The sequence below is a fragment of the Asterias amurensis genome, chromosome 21, assembly GCF_032118995.1.
Source record: "Asterias amurensis chromosome 21, ASM3211899v1".
Classification (NCBI taxonomy): domain Eukaryota; kingdom Metazoa; phylum Echinodermata; class Asteroidea; order Forcipulatida; family Asteriidae; genus Asterias; species Asterias amurensis.
In genome coordinates, this window is record NC_092668.1 from 5189578 (window position 1) to 5211305 (window position 21728).

Sequence of the window (21728 nt, forward strand, 5' to 3'; positions counted from 1 at the left end):
CGGGTGATTGGCTGACGATGACATCATCGACTGATAGGGCAGCATGCTGTTGGCATGGTACCTTGACCACCAAGCCTAAGTTAGTGAATAACAAAAGCGCCCGTCTATACCATGGGCTGAATGAGGAATCAGCTCATTCAGCCCATGGTAGACGGGCGCTTGTAATTTTACGTACAAATTTTACGAACAAATTTCTCTTTTTCCAATTTGAGTTGCACCGATTGTTTTTATACATAACGACAGATATGCTCTTCGTTTCAATTTACTGGTACATTATTTTGATTGAGACTTTTCAGCAAAGGCTGAAAATGACCTTATTCCAGAAGCCCTTTTGACTAATTAGTATTCAAACTGAGGTCCCGCATGAAAAAAACGCCGCATATCCCTGTAGATAAATAACAATGGGGATTAGTGTACTGCAGGTAGACTGAAGGTGGAAACGTACAGAGCTCAAGCACTCTTCTTACTTTATTACACCTTTTAACCAAAAAGGTATTTATGAATGGGAATCAAAGTGTGTTGAATCGGTTTTCAACTAGTGGTTTAAACCCGCCAAAGCCTGGTTCTTGATAATTTACCTCGACTTCGTCTCGGTAATATTATTATCATTATGAAGAACCAGGCCTCGTTGGGTGAAAACCACACATTGATTCCCTTATTACTGTTGCCGGCAATATTCCACTTCCGATTCATCAAACTCAAAGTGGTTCAAGTGTAACGCAGTGAGCATTTTTATTCACAAAACTTGAGGTATGACTTCACTTGCACTCGGGTCAATGTTTTCATAGGACCATCTACGACTGTAAGAATTGACTATGTGGGACATTAGGAAAACGTTGCCTTGGATCGGACGAGTTGGTCTATACAAAGCGTTTGTAACCGTTTGGTTATAAAATGCATATGGTTAGAAAGATGTTTTAAAAGTAGAATACAATGATCCATACAAATATGCCTCGAAATTGCACGGTTTTTCTTTTACCTCGTCGACAAGAATTGTCGACCATTAAATTTTATGGGAGTCAAATTTTGACTCCCATAAATGGCAGACCGTGTTAGTTCGCAAATTAAAACGAAAACCACGCAATTTCGAGGCAAATGTGTGTAGGTCATTGTACTCTACTTTTACAACATCTTTCTAACCATATGGGCATATCCACGGTCAGTCGCATTACACTTTTCAGTGTCATTTCTCGATCTTGGTGCTAGAAGTTTTATGTGAGATATTCTTTCCACTAAGTTTATAGACTGATTTGTACTTGACACCCAAGGCTTTGAATTGATAATATTAGAAGTGTTGTGGGCTTTGTGCTCTGGATGTTATAACGTTGTAAAAAGCGGTCAGTCGCATTACACAAAAAGGACATGGTAAAAAAAAAAAAACTTGTCACAATTCTATCAAAAAGCTTGCGAAAGTGTTACTATATGTAACACACAACTCTTATATATGAGTATCCAACAGGATACTTATAAATGGTCAGCAACTTGAACTTTTAGGTATAAATGGCAAAACCATGGTCAGTCGCATTACGGTCAGTCACATTACAGTTTTCCAGTCCATTTAGCCACGCCTGCATGGAGGCCAAGCTGAGGTCTTATTTGGCAAAATTGGGTTCATTTCTTGTCAACAACTAAAAATAAATTGGTTTCATATGTTAGCTATAACTTCTAAGTGGTAAGAAAGTTGTGAGAAAAACTTGTTTTTTTTGTGTCATGTCCATGTTTGCCTGGAATTGCCCATATGCATTTTATAACAAACGATTACAAACGCTTTTCAAAGACCAACTCGACCGATCCAAGGCAACGTGTTACTTTAATATGCACCTGATTTGGTTTACATAAACCAGGATTATTCTGAACAAGTCATATATACTGCGCCAATAAAGTATCTAAACACTTACAAATGGTCAGATATATCGGAACCTGAAAAAGTATGCCAAACAATAACTATTCATTTCGATTCACCGTTAGTTTCTGCACATTCTGATGTTGTTAGGTAGATTTATGGGCACTTACGTGGCTTAAGGTTGAATTTCAAAAGTTGCAAAAGCCCCTATTCAAGCTAAATCGTTGTATTGTGACGAGTAAGATCAGCCTTTATTTTACCCGCTGATTATAAACGTTATTTTTTTGTCGCGTGTTGGGTAAATCGGTTGCGATGAACATCAGCAATAATTGTCAGTAACCAAGCAAAGGGGTCAAAGATTGGAGGCATACAACAAAATGGGTTAAGAGCCAGAATCCCTGATTATGGTAAGACAGTGAAAGGTGTTTCAAGATAACATGAAAGTTGGCTCAACTGACCAAACAGGAAAGAGGACGGATCGTTGGTTTGATAGAAGCCGGTATGTCGATGCGAGCTGCACCTCATCAAGTTGGAACGTTATCAGCGACGGTCAGTAAATGGTGGAATGGCAACCAAGCTCAGGGAAATGTGGACGACCTGCCAAGGAGTGGCCATCCGAGGGTGACTTCTGCAGCAGAAGAAAGTGAACAAGTCCATCAAGCCTGACACCACTCTCAAGGGATTGCGACGCATCCTGATCAGGAAATGCCAGGGGATTGACCAGGGACAGATCGTAGGTCTCATTGGGAGTATGAGAAAACGACTCCTTGCCGTGCAGGACAGTGATGGAGGACACACCAAGAATGGGGGACAGAATATCAGCAGTTTTAGAGTTAAAGATACGGCAATAAATTTTATGGTCAAGTAAACGAAACGAGTTTGTGTCTTTTGTCTTAATTGTGTCTGTGTGTGATGCTTGTGTGAGTTCCCTTCTGGATTTGGGGTGAATAGGGGCTTTTGCAACTTTTGAAATTCGGCCTTAAGCCACTTAAGTGCCCATAAATCCACTTAACAACATCGTAGCGTAACACAAGAGGTGTCAAAATGTTCAGAAATTAACGGTGAATAGAAATGAATAATTATTTGTTTGCATACTATTTCAGGTTCCGATAAATCTGACCATTTATAAGTGTTTAGATACTTTATGTAGCTATGTGGGTTTTCCCAGTCGTCATACACTAAACACATCAACAAAAGTAAGTCCCCCCTCAACAATACGTCATAACATCGTAAGGTGAAACATTTTATATATAGCTACACGCCAGATAGATAGTCAATGTTTATTCAACGAGATTATTCAGGTTAATATTTGGGATCAACAGGTCAGACAGAGAACTTCAAGTTCCACAAACACACCATTACGAAACGGCATTGGAATAGGGAAACTTACATTCAGCGCACACTATCGCAATGGTTGCAACAGACCACCGTATAATGCAGTGCTACACAATATTGGTGTGGGTTTTTCCAGGTTTTTTTTCCAGTGAGAAATCTATGGTGGCCCCGAAGGGACATCGCATAACGCAAACGTGTGCGCACACGTATGCAATGTCGTGAAACAAATCGCGAATATATGCGCACACGTATACAATATCGTGAAAAAATTCGCGAATATGTGCGCACACGTAGGCAATGTCGTGAAACAATTCGCGAATATGTGCGCACACGTATGCAATGTCGTGAAACAAATCGCGAATATGTGCGCACACGTATGCAATGTCGTGAAACAAATCGCGAATATGTGCGCACACGTATGCAATTTCGTGAACCAAATCGTGAATATGTGCGCACACGAGTGCGATTTGTTTTGCAATGTCGTGAATTTTATTGCATACCATGTTGCATACCATTAGGATGATGTCATAGTTGTGGATAATTTGTTACCGATCTAGGGAGTACTGTGGCGCTACAGCAGGCTCCCTCTGTAAAGCATGTGTATACCCAGGAACTTGGCACCAGGTCAAGGACGACCACACGCCTCGCTTGCCTCACAACAAAGACTACTGCTGCAATGTTGGAAAGAAACCCCCCAGATCATTAGACATTTTATTCAAAGGTATGCAACATGGTATGCAATAAAATTCACGACATCGCAAATAATATTCGCAGACGTGTGCGCACATATTCGCGAATTGTTTCACGACATTGCATACGTGTGCGCACATATTCGCGAATTGTTTCACGACATTGCATACGTATGCGCACACGTTTGCGATATGCGATGTCCCTTCAGGGCCACCATACGTGCACGATGCAACGGCAGCGATTTCTATGGTGGCCCCGAAGGGACATCGCATAACGCAAACGTGTGCGCACACGTATGCAATGTCGTGAAACAAATCGCGAATATATGCGCACACGTATACAATATCGTGAAACAATTCGCGAATATGTCGTTGTCGACTTGGCGAAGAGGTGCACTGCTTTTAACGTTTCGAGCGTTGGTTAACGTACATCCATTACTGTTCCCGTCAATCTTACATCTTGAAGAGGCCCAGCTTTTAGTCACCGCTTGAAGTAGGTCTTTACTTGTCCTAGGATGTTAGGTTGTCTTATACACATTAGCAAAATATAAATTTAGTAACAGGTTGGTTGTGTGTGTACACGAACGTCAATCTGTTCAAATTTTGTACATGTACTTTAAATACGTCACGCTCTTGTATGAAACCTTATATTTTTTTGTATGCAAGCTATATAGGGAGATGTGGGAGTGTTTGGCCATATTTTTTTTTACACTTTTCACCAATCTGCTGAGATGAAATGTAGGATCCCTAACTAAATGTGTTGAGTAAAGCTTTATAGAGTATTGACTTACTTTGTACAACATAATAATATTGTTCAACTGCTATTGTTTATTCATGGGAGATGCTTGAAAAACAAATAAAGTGGCTCAACTCTCCCCGACTATGGGTAAGTTGAGCCACCAATGTGGGTAAGGAACCACAAGAATAACCGATGGGAAATCTGAAATTAGTTTGTCCATGGTAACAGTGAAATGTACTCATCATTGTAATAATATTTTGATCCATACTGGCGTTTTAAAACAATTCCCAACAATTTTCAGAATTATTTAAAAAAAAAAAAAAAATTATTATGGCTGTTTCTTATACTAGACTCAGAGTGCCATTTTGACATGTTACTTGATTTTGATCGATAACAATCGAATTGAATCCAATTTAATTTACCATAAAAAAATATATTAAGGCTAGAAATAATAATTATCACTATATTTCATCGCTAAACAATATGTAAGTAAAAAAGGGTCTCATCTGGAGTTCCAAAATTTACTTGTTAGTGAAAATATAAATACATGTATTGAAAATAAAATTACATGTGTTAGAAATATAAATACACGTATTGAGAACACATGTTTTGAAAATAATATGATCAAATGTATTGAAAATATAAAAACACGTATTTAAAAAATAAATACATGTATTGAACATATAAATACTTGCATTGAAAATACTAATTAACTGCTCTTAAGAATATAATTGGCTGCTTTGAAAATATAAATAACTGCATTGAAAGAATAAATAACTGCTTTGAAAATATAAATAACTGCATTGAAAGAATAAATAACTGCATTGGAAATATAAATAACTGCATTGAAAATATAAATAAATGTATGTGTTGAAAATATAAATACATGTATTGAAAATATAAATACATGTATTGGAAATATATGGAGGAGTGTTTCCTTCTTCCATGGTGCAACTTGCAAACAGTTTACTTCTTGAGTTCTGTCTCCTTTTTTATCGTTCTTATATTATTAGAAGAGCAACTTATTTTTTGGTGGTACTTATCTCTATTTTATAGGGAGCATATGGCTCTCGCCATGCTCAAAAAATTTATCTGGGAGGGATAAGTTTGTAGGGATAATGTGGGTCATTATGTTGTATGTTAATTCTATTTGGATCGAATTATTGTAAATTGCCCTGTGTGATAATGCTTTCGCTCTGCGTGTAGCCTAGCAAACCCCGTGTATTGGGGCTGACCTTTTTGTGAACTTTCGTTCACTCTGCATAATGTAAAGTGTTGTTGAAATTGTTTCTATGCTGTGCTATTTTATTGGATAAAATAAACCAGTACATACGAACAAATTTCATATTCGACACGTTTTAGCACTGTATTGTATTATTAATGATTAGTATTATGGCGAATGCTCGTCCTTTATTAATTAGAGGACCGGTGGTCGATTTCACAAAGAGTTGGGACTAGTCCTAACTTAGGACTATGGCTATAGTCCTCAGTTAGGACGAGTAACTCATCCTTACTCAAGATAAGACTAGTCTTAACTCTTTGTGAAATCCACCCCAGGTCTCATTCCCGTGCCTATACCAGTCAAATGAAACTCGATTTGTCAATGAAAGCTATTATACTATAAGTAAACAACTAATATACATGTACCATTGAACACAAAACGTGTAGCTATGTGGGTTTTCCCAGTTGTGAGAAACTATACTCCCAATACGCATGTCACACGGGGGTAGCTTAGTCATTGAAAACCGTTGGTAATTGTCAAAGACCAGTCTTCTCTCACTTGGTGTATCTCATTCTCAACGTATGCATACAATAACAAACCTGTGAATATTCGAACTCAATTTGTCATCAAAATTGCAAGAGAATAATGGAAGAAAAAACACTGATTTGTCGCATAAGTTGTGTGTTTCATATGCTTTAGTCAGACACCTCAGCAGAGGTCTCGAATTCAATTCAAATAAATTATTTTAGTGAGAAGTTATCTTTCTCAAAAACTATACGTTACTTCAGAGGGAGCAGTTTCCATGTGTTATGATATCAATAGCTCTCCATTACTCGTTATACCAAGTAAGTTGTTATGCTGACAGATGATAATTACAATACGAATAGTTTTGTTCAGTGCCTTTGAGAACAACCACTAGCCCTTCCAGAAGTACCACGGCGACGGGGTGCAGTGCTTTGTAAATGTTCACGTTATTGTTTATCATACAGAATACATCACTGTTGCCTGCAATCTTGTATTTCCGATTCATCAAAGAGGTTCAAGTGTACGCAGTGAGCAGAGTCACATCTACAGCTGGAGGTATGACTTTACCGTCTTAATGCACATGACAGGTTGGATAACAATATAAAATTGTTGCACGCTGTGACGGGCACTATGGCCCCGAGGGTGTACAACCCATGGACCCCAGTCACAGCGTGCAACAATTGGTTTGTTATACCTTTGTATAATTGTTATTCTTCTTCTCGAAGTTCTGTTGTCATCTTCAAACATTATTTCGACGGACTATTCATTATTTGAAGGCAGTGGACACTATTGGTAATTACTCAAAATAATTATCATCATAAAACCTTAATTGGTGACGAGTAATGGAGAGAGGTTGATGGTATAAAACATTGTGAAAAACGGCTCCCTCTGAAGTGACATAGTTTCCGAGAAAGAAGTAATTTTCGTGTGACAAGGGTGTGTTTTTTCTTTTATTATTATCTCGCAACTTCGACGACCGATTGAGCTCAAATTTGCACAGGTTTGTTATGTTATGCATATGGTGAGATTCACCAAGTGAGAAGACTAGTCTTTGACAATTACCAATAGTGTCCACTGTCTTTAATAAGCGGTATAGTGGTACGAGTGCGGATGACTTGTGCGCACAGTAGTATACGATGTGACAGTGTGTATAGTGTATACGGGTGGGTCATGCGGTGTGATTACACGCACCACGCACAGTGTACAGTCGCGAGTCCAGTGTTCACAAAATCTAGGGCATATAGGCCTTTATTTTAGAGTACCATACGGAACAAGCCTGAACGTCTGACGTCACACGTCGAGACTTGTGAACAACCCATAAACCAACCTGACCGGATTGCAAAATGCACCTTTGACGTCGCGTCATTTCACATGGAGGTTCATAATCAACTCACACGTACATTAGTGAATAAAACACACTGCATGCAGACGATTGGAAATGCAAGCTTACACAATACATCACATCTGACCAATCATGAAATATTATTTCATATACAGTTTACATCATGTTATACAATAACATTACTGAGCCTTTAAGACCATTGCATGTCTTAGTATCGATCCATTGTTCATTCAATTACCAAAATAACATGACATTGCTTTACTTTATCAGGTACAGGAGCCCATTCTCATCAAGATGGCCGAAGCTGCATTACCCACTGATGAGACCACTTGCAAGATTAGACATGTACACATCGAGTGCCCAATCTGCCTGAGTCGGTTCACTGATCCGAAAATCCTGGACTGTCTGCACAGCTTCTGCTTCAAATGCCTACAGGAACTTATAGACAAACAAGATCCGAAGGCGGATATTATTATTTGTCCAATGTGCAAAAAGAAAACGTCAATCCCAGATGAGGGATTATCCAATCTTCTTAGCTGCTTTTTCTTGAGCTCGCTTATTGACGACGTCATCAATCTGGAAAGTCAGAAGGAGGACATTAACTCTCCTGTCTCGACATGCGAAGGATGCGACGAAGGACTTGAAGCCGTCTCACAGTGTGTTGATTGTGACGCGGCTTTTGCAAGACATGTCTTGAACACCACGCGAAGTTAAAAACGAACAGGCATCATCAAGTCGTTGATAATGTCGGCTCGTCAATTAAACGAGCCAAAGACAAGGACAAAACTGGGTCACAAAAGTGCCGGAAACACATTGACCAGGAACTGTGTTTCTATTGCGACACGTGTGGTCTACTTGTGTGTCCTAAATGTGCGGTGCTCGATCACCGAGCGTCAAACCACAATCTATCTGAAATCATTGATTCCATTCGATCTTATCGTCGAGCTGTTGATGAAGCCTTGAAGAAGTTTGATGAGTGTCGCGAGCAATTACAAAAAGTGGATGACTCTATCAAACACTCAAAGCAAACTTTACAGCTCGTGGTCGACCAGGCTCTTCAAGATATTGTGGCTAAGGAGGAAGAAGAAATCACTAAGATAAGAAATGCATCTCGCTTCCTTCAAGAAAGAGTCACTCAAATCGGTCAAGAAAGAGGCGAGGGATTTGAGAGCATTCAGAGCAACAATCACGATAAGATGAGCCGTGCAGAGCAGATCGTAGCTTCAGTCAATGATTTGATGCAACATGCTAATAACTTTGAGCTGCTGGACCTGAAGCCAAAAGTTATGCACAACTTAGACTTCCACAAAGAGCTCCGGTTTCAAACAGTGCAGCATAGTAAGTTATTCGTCGGGTTCAAAGGTCATGATGTCGTCACTGATGCAGATATTGGTGAAATACTAGAGGAGGAGAAGTGGGAGGTGCGGACAGAGTTTGGTAAAGAAGGGGAAGGTGATGGGGAGTTCAAATTTGCAGAGGGCGTTGCTTGCTTTAGCAATGGTGACATTGCCGTAACCGATACACACAGACAGCTTTTATCCACTTTTACATCAAAGGGTAAATCTACAGGTGTTCGAATTGGAACACAGGACGGTATTAAACTAAACACTACTTTTGATGTTACCGTGACCTCTGATGACCTGCTTCTGGTTACTGACGGACAGGATGTAAAGGTTTATGATAGAGAACTGAGATACATTCGTCAGTTCCGACCCTCACAGAATGAAGTCGAGGGACAGTCAGAGAGTCTACTTCGTGGTATTGATGTTGACAAGAAAGATCGAATTGCAGTGGCTGACTATAAGAGAAAGGTAATATCTCTTCATAATATGGATGGATCCATTATTTCCACAGTGCATCATGACGATATTAGTAGCGACTGCCATCTATCTGCAAGCAGCATGAAGCATTTGATATTTACAAACTACGACAAGATGAAACTGATTTGTCTGGATTTCATAGGAAATGAGGTGTTTAATATCAGCACCTCCATTGACTGCAAAAATTCAAAACCTTACGGCGTGTGCTGCGACGATGCTGGAGACATCTATGTGTCTGTTCATTGCAGCAATCTTAGAGGAACACTTGAGATACATCACTACGATGCATCAGGTGTGCACATCGGCTGTGTAGCTCGTGGCTTGTACAATCCTGCAGGCATGACGTTTACTCCTACTGGTGACCTCATCGTGGCTGATAGGCACTCGGTCAAGGTCCTGCGTCGTTCGTAATGTGTCGGTGACGTCATGGTCGAAACTGATACAACATGGTAGATAACAAGGACATAACAACTAACCAAGTTAAACAATTATAAATAAGCGATAGACTCGCACAGAAAGTAAATCAAGATGGCAACGCGGGAGAACAATGCTTTTAAAAGAGTCGCGTGTCATGAAGGAAAATCGAGCTTTGACACTCAAATAAATCCTACAACGACAAAAGTAACTTTAAAGAAGGTTCTCATCCATCTTGTTGACCAAATAATAGCGTTAACCATTAATTTTTGTTTTCTTCTTTTGTTTTAAGTGTCAAGAAAGAAAATCCTGAAATCTACAGAATTTTGTTTCCAGTCGGAAGTTTTATTTCCACTGTTCCAGGGCTTTATTAACACTCAATAAGTATTAACTTAACACAAGAAAAAAGGCCTAAGCCAAAGGACGCTCTCTCTGACGAGCGGCGTGCAGGGGTTGCCAGGACCGACGGGGAGTCGTGATGGGAAGAGGTAGTGGACGATAAGTGAGCGAAAAATTCGATATGTGCATGCGCGAAACGAAACAACTCTCAGTCCTTCAGAGTTTGAGACGGTCTCGGGGATAAATAACGTCCAGTCAGTGGACGACCGAGTGGTTTTATTTGTAGTTGAACACGTTGTTATGGTTTTTTTTTTTTTTTTTTCGTTTCTTTAAATTTTTGTGTATTTATGTATTGATTTTGCCTGTTTATTGTTAATTCCATTTTTCTTAATCCTGTAAAAACTTTGTAAATTTGAATGTTGTCAACCTTTTGGTTGTTTTTTATTCAGATTAAAATAAACCATTAATAATAATATACACAGCATTGAACCGTGACCATGGGGCTAGAAATCGAAACAGCTTACAAAGTAGGACGGGAGCGTTAGTGCCCGGACCGCCGGCGTGGCGCGTTCGGTTACTTTCCGTTACCTCCCTCCCTCCCTCCTCCCGTCCCGATTCGAAAGCTCCCAGAAAACGGGTTAATATGTTTTAATTGGAATTTTCCTTCCCGGTTTATATTTAATCTTATGTTTAGATCTCTAGTTGGTACTATCAGTCCTTGGTCTTTTTGTTGTCCCTTTTTGTTTGTCTTCTGTTCATGTTTTTTTTTTTACTGCCCTTTCGGCATTTTTTTTTTCAATTTTGTTGGTTGTTTTTTCTGTGATTTATTGTATTTGTATGTATTTTGGTTGCTTATGGAATAAAACAATATGACTATGTGGCCGTGACACAGCTAAAAATCGAAAACAGCTTACAAAGTAGGACGGGGGCGTTTCTTTCGGACCAAATTAATACAGGGCAACAATATTGTTCAAACGTATATAAACTTCATCAGAACATTATAATTGTTTTACTTTTCGCTTTATATTAAGTCACTAATTTACCAAGGCTGGTGGGCGGGTGTGTGCTTGTGTGTGGGTATGTCTACGCATTCAAACCTAGGACTTGGAGAAGGTTATAACAAAAGGGATCCGGGAAAAGGTCACACCGAGGAAGTCCTCCATTCAAATTCGTGTATAAAACGAATGGGGACGTACAAACAATGGGAAAACAAAGAGAAGTCCTCTCGTGGTGTTGTCGTGCATAATTATTGAGTCACCCCCCAAGTGACCCACTCCACAAGCAGGGCACTGGGGGCTGACTCATCAGGTGAGCCCCTGGAATGACGTCAAAGCTATTCGAACACACCGGGGCAGACCGGGGTCGACCCAAGGAAAGCTACACGAACGCATCCACAACCCACTCTCGTAATTTGTTGCCACAATAAACTTCAAGGTTTCTTTTTTGCTAGTGCTTCAGTTCACACTCATCAGACCCGTCGTTTAGCCAAAGGGAATCTTTTTGTGAAACAAAGTAGAACTTAGTTTGTTAAAATGAGTGTGTTTCATTAAGGGGTCCTTTACTGGAATAGCCTTAATGCAGCTCTTAAACAGTTAGTGTTTTTTCTTTTCGTAGAAAGAAGATTTTGATTGATCTATACACTACTCATTAATCATATCTCTTTTAATTTAATACACAACATGTTTTAGTAAATATTTTATCCGTTGCCCAGTCTCACTCATGCATAATGTCCATGTCCCTTTTGTTTGTTAGTGTTCATTTTTGTGTAAATTGTCCCTGTCTTTAGGGAAGAGGGAAAAAAAGCTTTTGCTTCCTCATTTCCCTACATGTTAATGTCAAACTATTTTCTATTTATTGTTCATTAACTGGATTAAGTTTTCCTTAGTTCAAGTTATTATATGTTTTTCTGAACAATGTTATAACAATGTATTGATTGATGTTGACATGAAATAATAAATATTATCTGAAATGAAATGAAGGCTAGTGTGGATGTGTTGGGGGGGTGGCTGGGGTAATTACCAGTGATGTAGTCGATACCAGCATGCCCGAGACCACTGTGATAAACAAAGCGATGTTGTATGGCACCTGTCTAAAAACTATTCAAGTTGCAGTGAGGTTGTTTGCCAGCCGTTTCACGGGTATGGCAAATGTGGGAAATGTGGGGTGCAATGAAGGCGCCAGAAACGGGGACATAAATGGGTATCGGTGAAGCAGCGGGAATCATACAACAAACGTTTATTTTTATTTTTTTATATATATAAAACCTTGCAAGTTTCCTTTGACGGAACAAGACTTTTTGCACGGTGACATTCGCCGCGGTGCACCCCGCTATTTACAGAGAGCACGAAGCGGTAGAAGTTGATGGGCGGTAGTATGTGTGTCCATCCGAGAATCGGCATAGCGCCACCTCGCGGCGCGTGTCTTTTTTTCCGTGGGGTTTGTGGTTTTGTCGACCCCTTCCAGAGTTCATTGAACAAAACTAGTCAACAACAAACCTGCGGAACTTTGTCCGCTTGTACAGTTTTCACCGACATTTCTCAATCGCCTCCCTTCAGTTGAATGAGTCAAGGTGGAAACATCAATAGGAACCCGTGGCGTTGGATGATCTTACTCTCACAAGATCTGGTGTTTGTTTCATTGGTCTTGGCTGGTACAAGTCTATGAGTGTATTGATACCCGGAGGATTTTGATATTAGTATTTCTACAGCGGGTCTTCTAAGCAGCATTCCTTACAACATTAGTTTGTTAGCAGGTTAGTGTTTACCTATGGGTTCGTTCGTTTAGCTTCCCTGTGTCGACCCCAGTGTGTGGCGGTTTTTTTTTTCCCCAGGAAGAACGTGTGCAGACAATTACCCACGTTCGTCCTGGAAAAGAAACACGCCACACCGGGGTCGACCCAGGGAAGCTAAACGAACGCACCCTATATGAACGAGGGAACGTTTTCATTTTTCAAAACATTCTCACTCAATATAGTTTCAGTATGAATACTATGAGATCTACACACTCATGCTTAAAGGCAGTGGACACTATTGGTAATTGTCAAAATAATTACCATCATAAAACTTTTCTTGATTACGAGTAATGGGGATAGGTTGGTAGTGTACAAATATTGACTGCTTCGAGTGATATGGTTAAAACTATGACTCCCGAGGTGATCCCGAGAGCGTTCTATTTTCCCGAGGCGAAGCCGAGGGAAAATAGAACGCTACGGGGATCACCGAGGGAGTCGTAGTTTGTAATCATTGCACGAGTAAAAGCAGTCAATATTTGTTTTATAACACCCCAAACATTTCTAAATACTGTACTATTATTATTAAGTTACAGACCTGAATGCTACAATCCACGGACGACGCGAATACAGATTGCAACCACTTTTACTGTGCTGCATGTACTGTAGTGTCGTGGAATCCGAAATGGTTACAGACTATTAATTTATCATCCTCGTACACGCAACGGACGTCTGGGTACTGCACGCCGTGTGCTAGTCTTCGGACTAGCGCATGGCAAACCGACGCACTATCACACGGCCGTCGTATAGCAAAACTAAGACATGTCATGTGACGCGCTCTAAACCAATGAGCAGGCAGAATACTTGCAAGGAGTGTTATAATATAAAACATTGTGAGAAACAGCCCCCTCTGAAGTGACATAGTTTTCGAGTAAGAAGTAATTTTCCACGAATTTGATTTCGAGACCTCAAGTTTAGAATTTGAGGTCTCGAAATCAAGCATCAGAAAGCACACAACTTTGTGTGACAAGGGTTTTTTTCTTTCATTATTATCTCGCAACTTCGACGACCGATTGAGCTCAAATTTTCACAGGTTTGTTATTTTATGCACATGTTGAGATACACCAACTGTGAATACTAGTCTTTGACAATTACCAATAGTGTCCATTGTCTTTAAAGCTATTATACACTTTCGGTAAACGGTATTGTCCAAGTCCCACACTTCGTGTATCACAACTTAAATATGAAATAACAAACCTGTCAAAATTTAGGCGCAATCGGTCATCGGAATCGGGAGAAAATAACGGGAAAACCCACTCTTGTTTCCGCACGTTTCGCCGTGTCATGACGTGTTTAAAATAAATCCGTAATTCTCGCTGTCAAGAATTGATATTGTTTTAATGTTTTCACAAAAAGTGAAAGGTTACCTTCTGTAAACCCTATAAGTTAATTGTAAATCTGTGAACTTGTTTTCTTCTTTTCTGTACCGGAAGTGTATAATGGCTTTAAAGAAAGGTTACAGAATTGGTAGTAAACAAAAATCGTGAAAATCACAGCTATACATACAACTTACACGGTCTAATGATGATGATAGTTGAAAACATCCCTTGAAATATTTTTGTCTGAAGTGTCTTAATCGATGAGAAATAAATAATCTAACTTCGCGTTTGGAGTTTTTCGCTCAGTGTGCGTTTTATGCATTTACATTTGGCATCGATGCAATGCAAACAAAGTTTGTAATCGGTTTTCCACTTTTCTCTCGTGACCCAGATGGCCGATCGATCTTAAACTTCTACAGATTTGGCAGTTTAAGTATATGGTGTATTACATAAAGTGCTTACACTGTCAGCAACGATTTTGTTACCGAAAAAAAAAATTATGCAATGTTCCTTTAAAGGGTATGTTCCTTTAAAGGGTATGTCCTTTTTTCCTAACAAAAAACACAATGTCCACAGATTTACATTAAACTTACAGAGTTCGAAGATTATGATAGTAGAAAGCTTCCCTTGAAATTTTACCCACTGAGGTGCTGCAGTTTTTGAGAAATGAGTAAAAGTAATAATTTTCGTCTAAGTTTTAGCATGTAAAAACGTAGTAACCAGTTATGCTATGGTTTTGGTATAATATCATAACTGGTTAAGGGGATTTTACATGCTAAAATAATCTTGGTCTCAACTTGTTTTACTCATTTCTAAAAAAATACAAAACCTTAGATAGTAATATTTGAAGGGAAGCTTTCTACTATCATTATCTTCAAACCCTGTAAGTTTAATGTAAATCTGTGGACATTTTGAAAAAGTACCCACATCCTTTAAGGACAAATTAAGTTTAGTATCTAAAGATATTAGACCTACCCTTACTAATAGGACGAGTTACTCTTCCTAACTCGAGGTAGGATCAATCCTACCGTTTCGTGAAATCGGCTGCTGGTGTCTTACAAACAGGTGATCAAAATATTAATTTGTGTGAGCAAACGATCGAAACTAAAGCACTATTATTTTTGCGACCTTTGAAAACTTAGCGTTTTAGAAATGTATCAAAGGTGTGCTATAGTTTCGATCGTTTGCTCACACAAATTAATATTGTTTCACAGCTAAAACAAACTGACACCAGATTTGTTAACAATAATATAACAAAATCACCTGATTACTTGCCTAAAATGTAAACATACGTCCCGGTGCGGGTTTGGATGGAGATTCTGTCCCCCCCCCCCCCAGGTAAATCTTTCCCCCGGACATCTTTACCTGGGTTGTCTAGGGTGCAGCTTCCCGGAGACAGTGACTCCTATGTTGTCTACTGTTATGTTATTCTTTCCGCCGTACTAATAAGAGGATTTGGTCCCCAAACGGAGAATGTTTCCCCAAGGCGTCAGCCCTCCACCGACGACGGAACTTCAGTGGGAACATTTCGCTTGGTTTTACTTACAATATTTTCACCCGTAAAACAGCCATTTTGTGAGCAGTAAAACATGTTATTTGAAGACGGGGGATAAAATATGAAAATAAAATGAAAGTTCACAATGATTAAGGTAGTTATAACTATATAATATATAATATTAAGTAGCTTAGAGTAGGACAGTAATTTCGTGAAGTTATAGCTGCTGGCCCGATGAAAGGGTCATTTGGGCGTGTCCGGCGGGCACAACCGCCCACCACGAGTGGAGTTGGGGGCCTTCGATAGAGGGCATTTAGGTGTGTCTGTTGGGAAAACCTACCACTGAAATTGTCTTGCATTTGGCCAGTTGTGATACCTAACCTTGGACTCTACTGAACATTTACCAAAAGGTTTCATCATGTTTACTCTCTAGCAAGTTCCTTGCTCTATGCCCTTAACACCATTATCATGTACATGCGTGGGGCGGTTTGTGGCATGAGAGCAATTTGTGGATGATAGCGCCCTCTCGTGGTTAGCATTGTAAAGGTTTCCCACCAAAGACTAGGGTTTTGCAGTATTGTTTAATAGTTTTATTTGGCATGGGGGTGTGGAAATCTTCAAGGGGGGGGGGGTCAAGTAAAACCATGTAGCGTTGATCAAAGACGTGTATATCCTTAAACCCCAGGACAATATTGGTAATTTACTCAATAATTGTTAGCATAAAAACTTATGGAGAGCTGCTGACAGTGAAAGAAAAAACATTTTGAGAAACGGCTCCCTCTGAAGTAACGCAGTCTGGCCCCCCTTAAAAAAGGAAAACAACGTAATGAATAAAAATGCCCCAAATGATTTATAAAAAAATACCAGGTTACATACTACATTAAAAAGTACAAAAATAGTTTTAGTCTCTCATCCTCTTGAAAACTAGATTTTTTTCAGATCATTAAGTTTCTGATTTGTTAATTATTTGTTTGGGGCAGGTCAGCTAGCTGGTTGAAATAATAACAAATTACAACCCCCCCCCCCCCCCCCCCGCCCCAAGAAACCATCCCGAAAATGTTTGTGCGGTTTTTTTTTTCTCAAACCGGCTTGCGCCAGTTTTCATGAGGTATCCTTCAATTCTCAAGATCAATATGACAGACTTTAATACCCAAGTTCATCAAAAATACCTAAAAAGTGGAGCACATAACCCCAGGTTCGAATAGATTGTTATAGTTACAGCCTATGACGTTCTTATTCAAGACATTTTCCAAGGCATACCCAATAATAAAATGGTCACTAGCTTGAATTGGCACATTAATACTATTGGTCGATTTAGAGTAGTGCACCCATGGCGTGTAATAGCGCCCTCTTGTGGTTGAACCTCAGCCATTCCTAAGATAAGCCATTATTCTGTGAGATAATGGTCACATTGCTTTAACACCATGGTTGCGGTTTTGTCTGCATACACCGAAACCAAACAGTGCGCTCCTAGAGGCCACCATACCTCAACAAGACTAAATATTGCGTGCCTGAATAATTAATATATTTAATCAAAATAATCCAATAATTAATTAATTAATATATTTATTTAATTAGATGGTAATTATATAAACACGATCTCGACCCTCAAACTTGAAATCAGTTCGGGGGTGGGGCACATTCTCTCAGTCGATGGTATGTCCTATTTAAGCCCGGGCGTGGGGCCGCAGCTGCTTGAGCTTGTGACGCAAAAAGCCATTTTTTGAATTCGGGTCATCTCGTACCCAAGTCAACTCGTACCCAAGTCAACTCGTACCCAAGTCAACTCGTACCCAAGTCAACTCGTACCCAAGTCAACTCGTACCTAAGTCAACTCGTACCCGAGTCAACTCGTACTCAAGTAAGTCAACTCGCACCCAAATAAATGTTTACAATTTTTGTTTTACTCGTACTGATAAATATTGTAGTTTAATTTATTTATTTATATTGTTAATCATTTAGCTATTCATTGTTGCAATGATTTTTGTTTTCTTGGGTTTTTTTTTCATGTTGCAGTTTTTTTTTACTTAGGCCTTACGGTGGGGAAAATTAATCAGATAACTTTTTTTCTAATATAGGCTTGTTAGAATGAATTTTTTTTTATTCGGAAAAAGATAATCAGAACTTACGCAAAGAGTTTTGGTTGGAAAAAGTGGAACAGTATATTTGTTCAAATTTACTTGTTTGAATCGGAAAACGATAATCAGAACATAACGCAAATGAATGAATTGATGAATTTTTACCACGAAATTTTCTTTTGGGAACACTTTAACAGGAAAAACACCCAGGTAAACATGAAGGTTTTGCGTTTTATACATAGTATATTTTTTCATTGAAAATAATTGGTCTCATATGAACATGGAGGTAGAAATATTTATACATCCATGATACGAAGAACTAGGTTGTGCATCTGATCTGCTCAACGCCTTTCACGGCGACCCGTCTACTATATGATGGTAGAACATCATTTTCATTTCCTATCGCTTACAAAATCACGCCGCACCGAAATTCTCCGTTTCGGCATACAACGTACGTTGTACGGTACGAGTTGACTTGGGTACGAGTTGACCTGGGTACGAGTTGACCTGGGTACGAGTTGACCTAGGTACGAGTTGACTTTGGTACGAGTTGACTTGGGTACAATATTTTGGGTACGAGTTGACTTGGGTACGAGTTAACTTGGGTACGAGTTTACTTGGGTACGAGTTGATCTGTTTCGCATTTTGGGAGTTAGATTTGAATAACACTGTCTGTGGTGCAGCTTGATCACACTGTGTTGCTTACATTTGAACTCCTCAGACTATAGAGACAGTTGCTCTTTCAAATGATTTGGGGCAATTCATTGTTACGTAAGAGAACACCCATACACCGTTCTGGATGAATGTGTATGACACAATGGTCAGGCTTCGCCTGTCTTCGGTTGCCATACAAAAGCTTGCCCGAACTATGTGCCAAAGCAACTGCTTCTAGTCGGAGGAGTTCAAATTTAAGTGGTAGTGACCAAGCAAATCATTGTAACTGACAACATTCAAATCGAACTCGCAAAATGGCTCATTAAGGGTCTATCCCAACAGGGAGGAAGGAAGGAATTTTGCCACTACGTCTTGCCTAGGACTGTATCGTTGATGATAAACTACGGGACCTCCTATCCTAGTGCAGGAGTTTGTTTTATCTTTCCCCCTGTTTGCTTTGCAACCGGCCAATCTAAGCGACTTCCCCCTCCATCAAAGTATACTAAAATCCACTTTAATGAAGACATCAAGTACCATAAGTTGTTTAAAGGCACTGGACACGTTTGGTTATAATTGTCAAAGACCATTCTCACTTGGTGTCTCCCCGAACATGCAGAAAATGACAGACCTGGAAAAAATTTGGGCTAAATTGGTTTTCGAATTTGCAAGAGATTATTGAAAGAAAAACAATGTTGCATATTTTGAGTGCTTTCAGATGCATAATAAAAGGCGTCAGCTGAAGTATTTTTTATTTTTGTATTATTAAGTTACTTCAGAGGGAGCCATTTCTCACAATGTTGCTTTTGTAATTACACATCTCTATTAACTTTTACCTCTCTTTTGTTTTCATCTCAAAGCGCATAGAGACTTCTCTGTGATTGTGATATTATATGCGCTGTACAAAATTGGTTCATTATTCTATCAAAAGCTCTCCATTGCTCGTTCCCAAATAAGTTGCTATGCTAACAATTATTTTGAGTGGTTAGAAATGGTGTTTATGGGTGCCTTTAACTTTTATAATTACGTATCCAAATGGATGAAGAGTTTATGGGAAAGTACCAAACCAGGTTCTGTATTACTTCCGAGAACACGAGGGTGCGTGTGTTCACACTTCCCCTTGTGTGTCACACGACACTGGTTACTGGGCACGCGCCTGCGGTAGGCAACACGCTGGGTTCATTACAAAGAGATACAGGAGGCGAATTTTTCTTTCCAAGAACAAAGTTGAGAGTTCTTATCTATAAAGTTGTGAAAACTCATATGTTGAGTATAAGTATGACCGAATAGTAATACTAAACTCCTATTAATTTTGTGTGGTTGTTTTAACAGTTTGTGTGATTGGTGTTTCTATATCCGGACCAGGGGTGGATTTCACAAAGAGTTAGGACTAGTCTTATCTCGAGTTAGGACCAGTTACTCGTCCTAACTTAGGACTATCCATGCAGTTTGTATATCTCCTAGGACTAGTCCTAAGTTAGGACTAGTCCTAACTTAGGACTATCCATGCAATTTGTACATCTCCTAGGACTAGTCCTACTACTACTAATAATAATAATAAAAGTAATAATAATAACCGTATTTATAACGCGCCTTTTCCAAAAGGATACAAAGCGCCAGGTATTATTACTGCATGGAGTGGGGCGAATTTTGAGATATAAGACCTAATCCTTAAGCACCATGTAATGGTTTACAAGGTGCTATGGCGCAATATGCTGCCAATCCAGCCAGGAACATCGGGGCGAACCCCTTCTCTTTTCGATAAGTGCACTGGGTTCTTTTACATGCGTTTACACAACACTTTGTGAAATCGACCCCTGGTGAGCTCAGAATGACCGAAAAGCTGGACATCGATCTGGAAACTTCTATGTTTTTTTGCGTTAAGCGATTTGTGTTTGTATACGGAAATGATGATCTAAGTATGACCAAATAACAGGATATGTTCTCTTGTGTGGAAAGCACTCTGGGACTTTTATATCTTTGTTTTCACAAACAAAGCGTGGGAGATCCGTATTCACCTGGAAGCCATTTCTGAATATTATTGTATTAGTTGCACAACAACAATAACATGATTACACAAACAAAACAGTCATTATTATCAGCCAGAAGACGAACTAGTAAAGAACCCATCAGTCACTTTCTTCAAAGGCAGTGGACACTATTTGTAATTACTAAAAAATAAATAACAGCATAAAACCTTACTCGGTAACGAGAAATGAGGAGCTGTTGATAGTATACAACATTGTGAGAAACGACTCCGTCTGAAATAACGTAGTTTTCGAGAAAGAAGTAATTTCCCACGAAATTGATTTTCAGACCTCAGAATTAGATTTTGAATTTACGAAATCAAGCATGTGAAAGCACACAACTTAGTGTGGCAAGGTGTTTTTTTCTTCATTATTATCTCGCAACTTCTACTTCCAATTGAGCTCAAATTTCCACAGGTTTGTTATGATGCATGTTAAGATACACCAAGTGAGAATACTGGTCTTTGACAGTTACCAATAGTGTCCAGGGTCTTTAATTACAACGGATTTTCAGCGTATCATTTAAAAATTAAAAATAACAGACTAATATTTAGACTTATTCCTTCAAATGTAAATTTTATTTATACTCAGTCATTGCTGTACAAAATGTTATATCTCTAAAAACTGTTGTACCCAACATTAAAAATGTCATTGAACAAACGCTGATGAAACACTCCAACTCTCAAAACACGAGACGGTAGCACAAATTCATAGCAAAAGACACAATAAAAGGCACTCTTATTTCATTTAAAATCGAAGCCTATCGTAAACAATTATATTATATTTCCATAAAGTGTAATTTTTTTAATCAATCTTAAAAAATAGCATAAGTCAAGCTTCCTTTAGAGAAAAAAAAAACAGCAATTGGAAATCACCAATATTAAATACAAACAAAATCAACGACACAAACACAGAATCATTCACCTGCGTTATAGGTATCGACTTAAACCGACCTTCCAAAAAATGGACAGTTCATAAATTTATTTCAATACAGTACTTTAAATTCATTTTATCGAGAACTTAAAAGGCGAAATTGTCTCAACCAAACTCGGGGTGTAATCATATTTTGCTGGTTGCAGATTTATCTTGCATGACCCGCAGG

General features: G+C 39.1%; 1 protein-coding gene across 1 annotated transcript; it reads left to right on the forward strand.

Annotated features, from left to right (window-relative positions):
- The first annotated feature begins 17 nt into the window (after window positions 1-17).
- Window positions 18-9926, forward strand: LOC139953356 (E3 ubiquitin-protein ligase TRIM32-like). Its single transcript, XM_071952864.1, has 4 exons — window positions 18-161; window positions 6818-6880; window positions 7966-8281; window positions 8464-9926. Exons 1-4 carry the CDS (start codon window positions 18-20, stop codon window positions 9924-9926), a joined length of 1986 nt encoding a protein of 661 aa, XP_071808965.1.
- Window positions 9927-21728: the final 11802 nt, after the last annotated feature.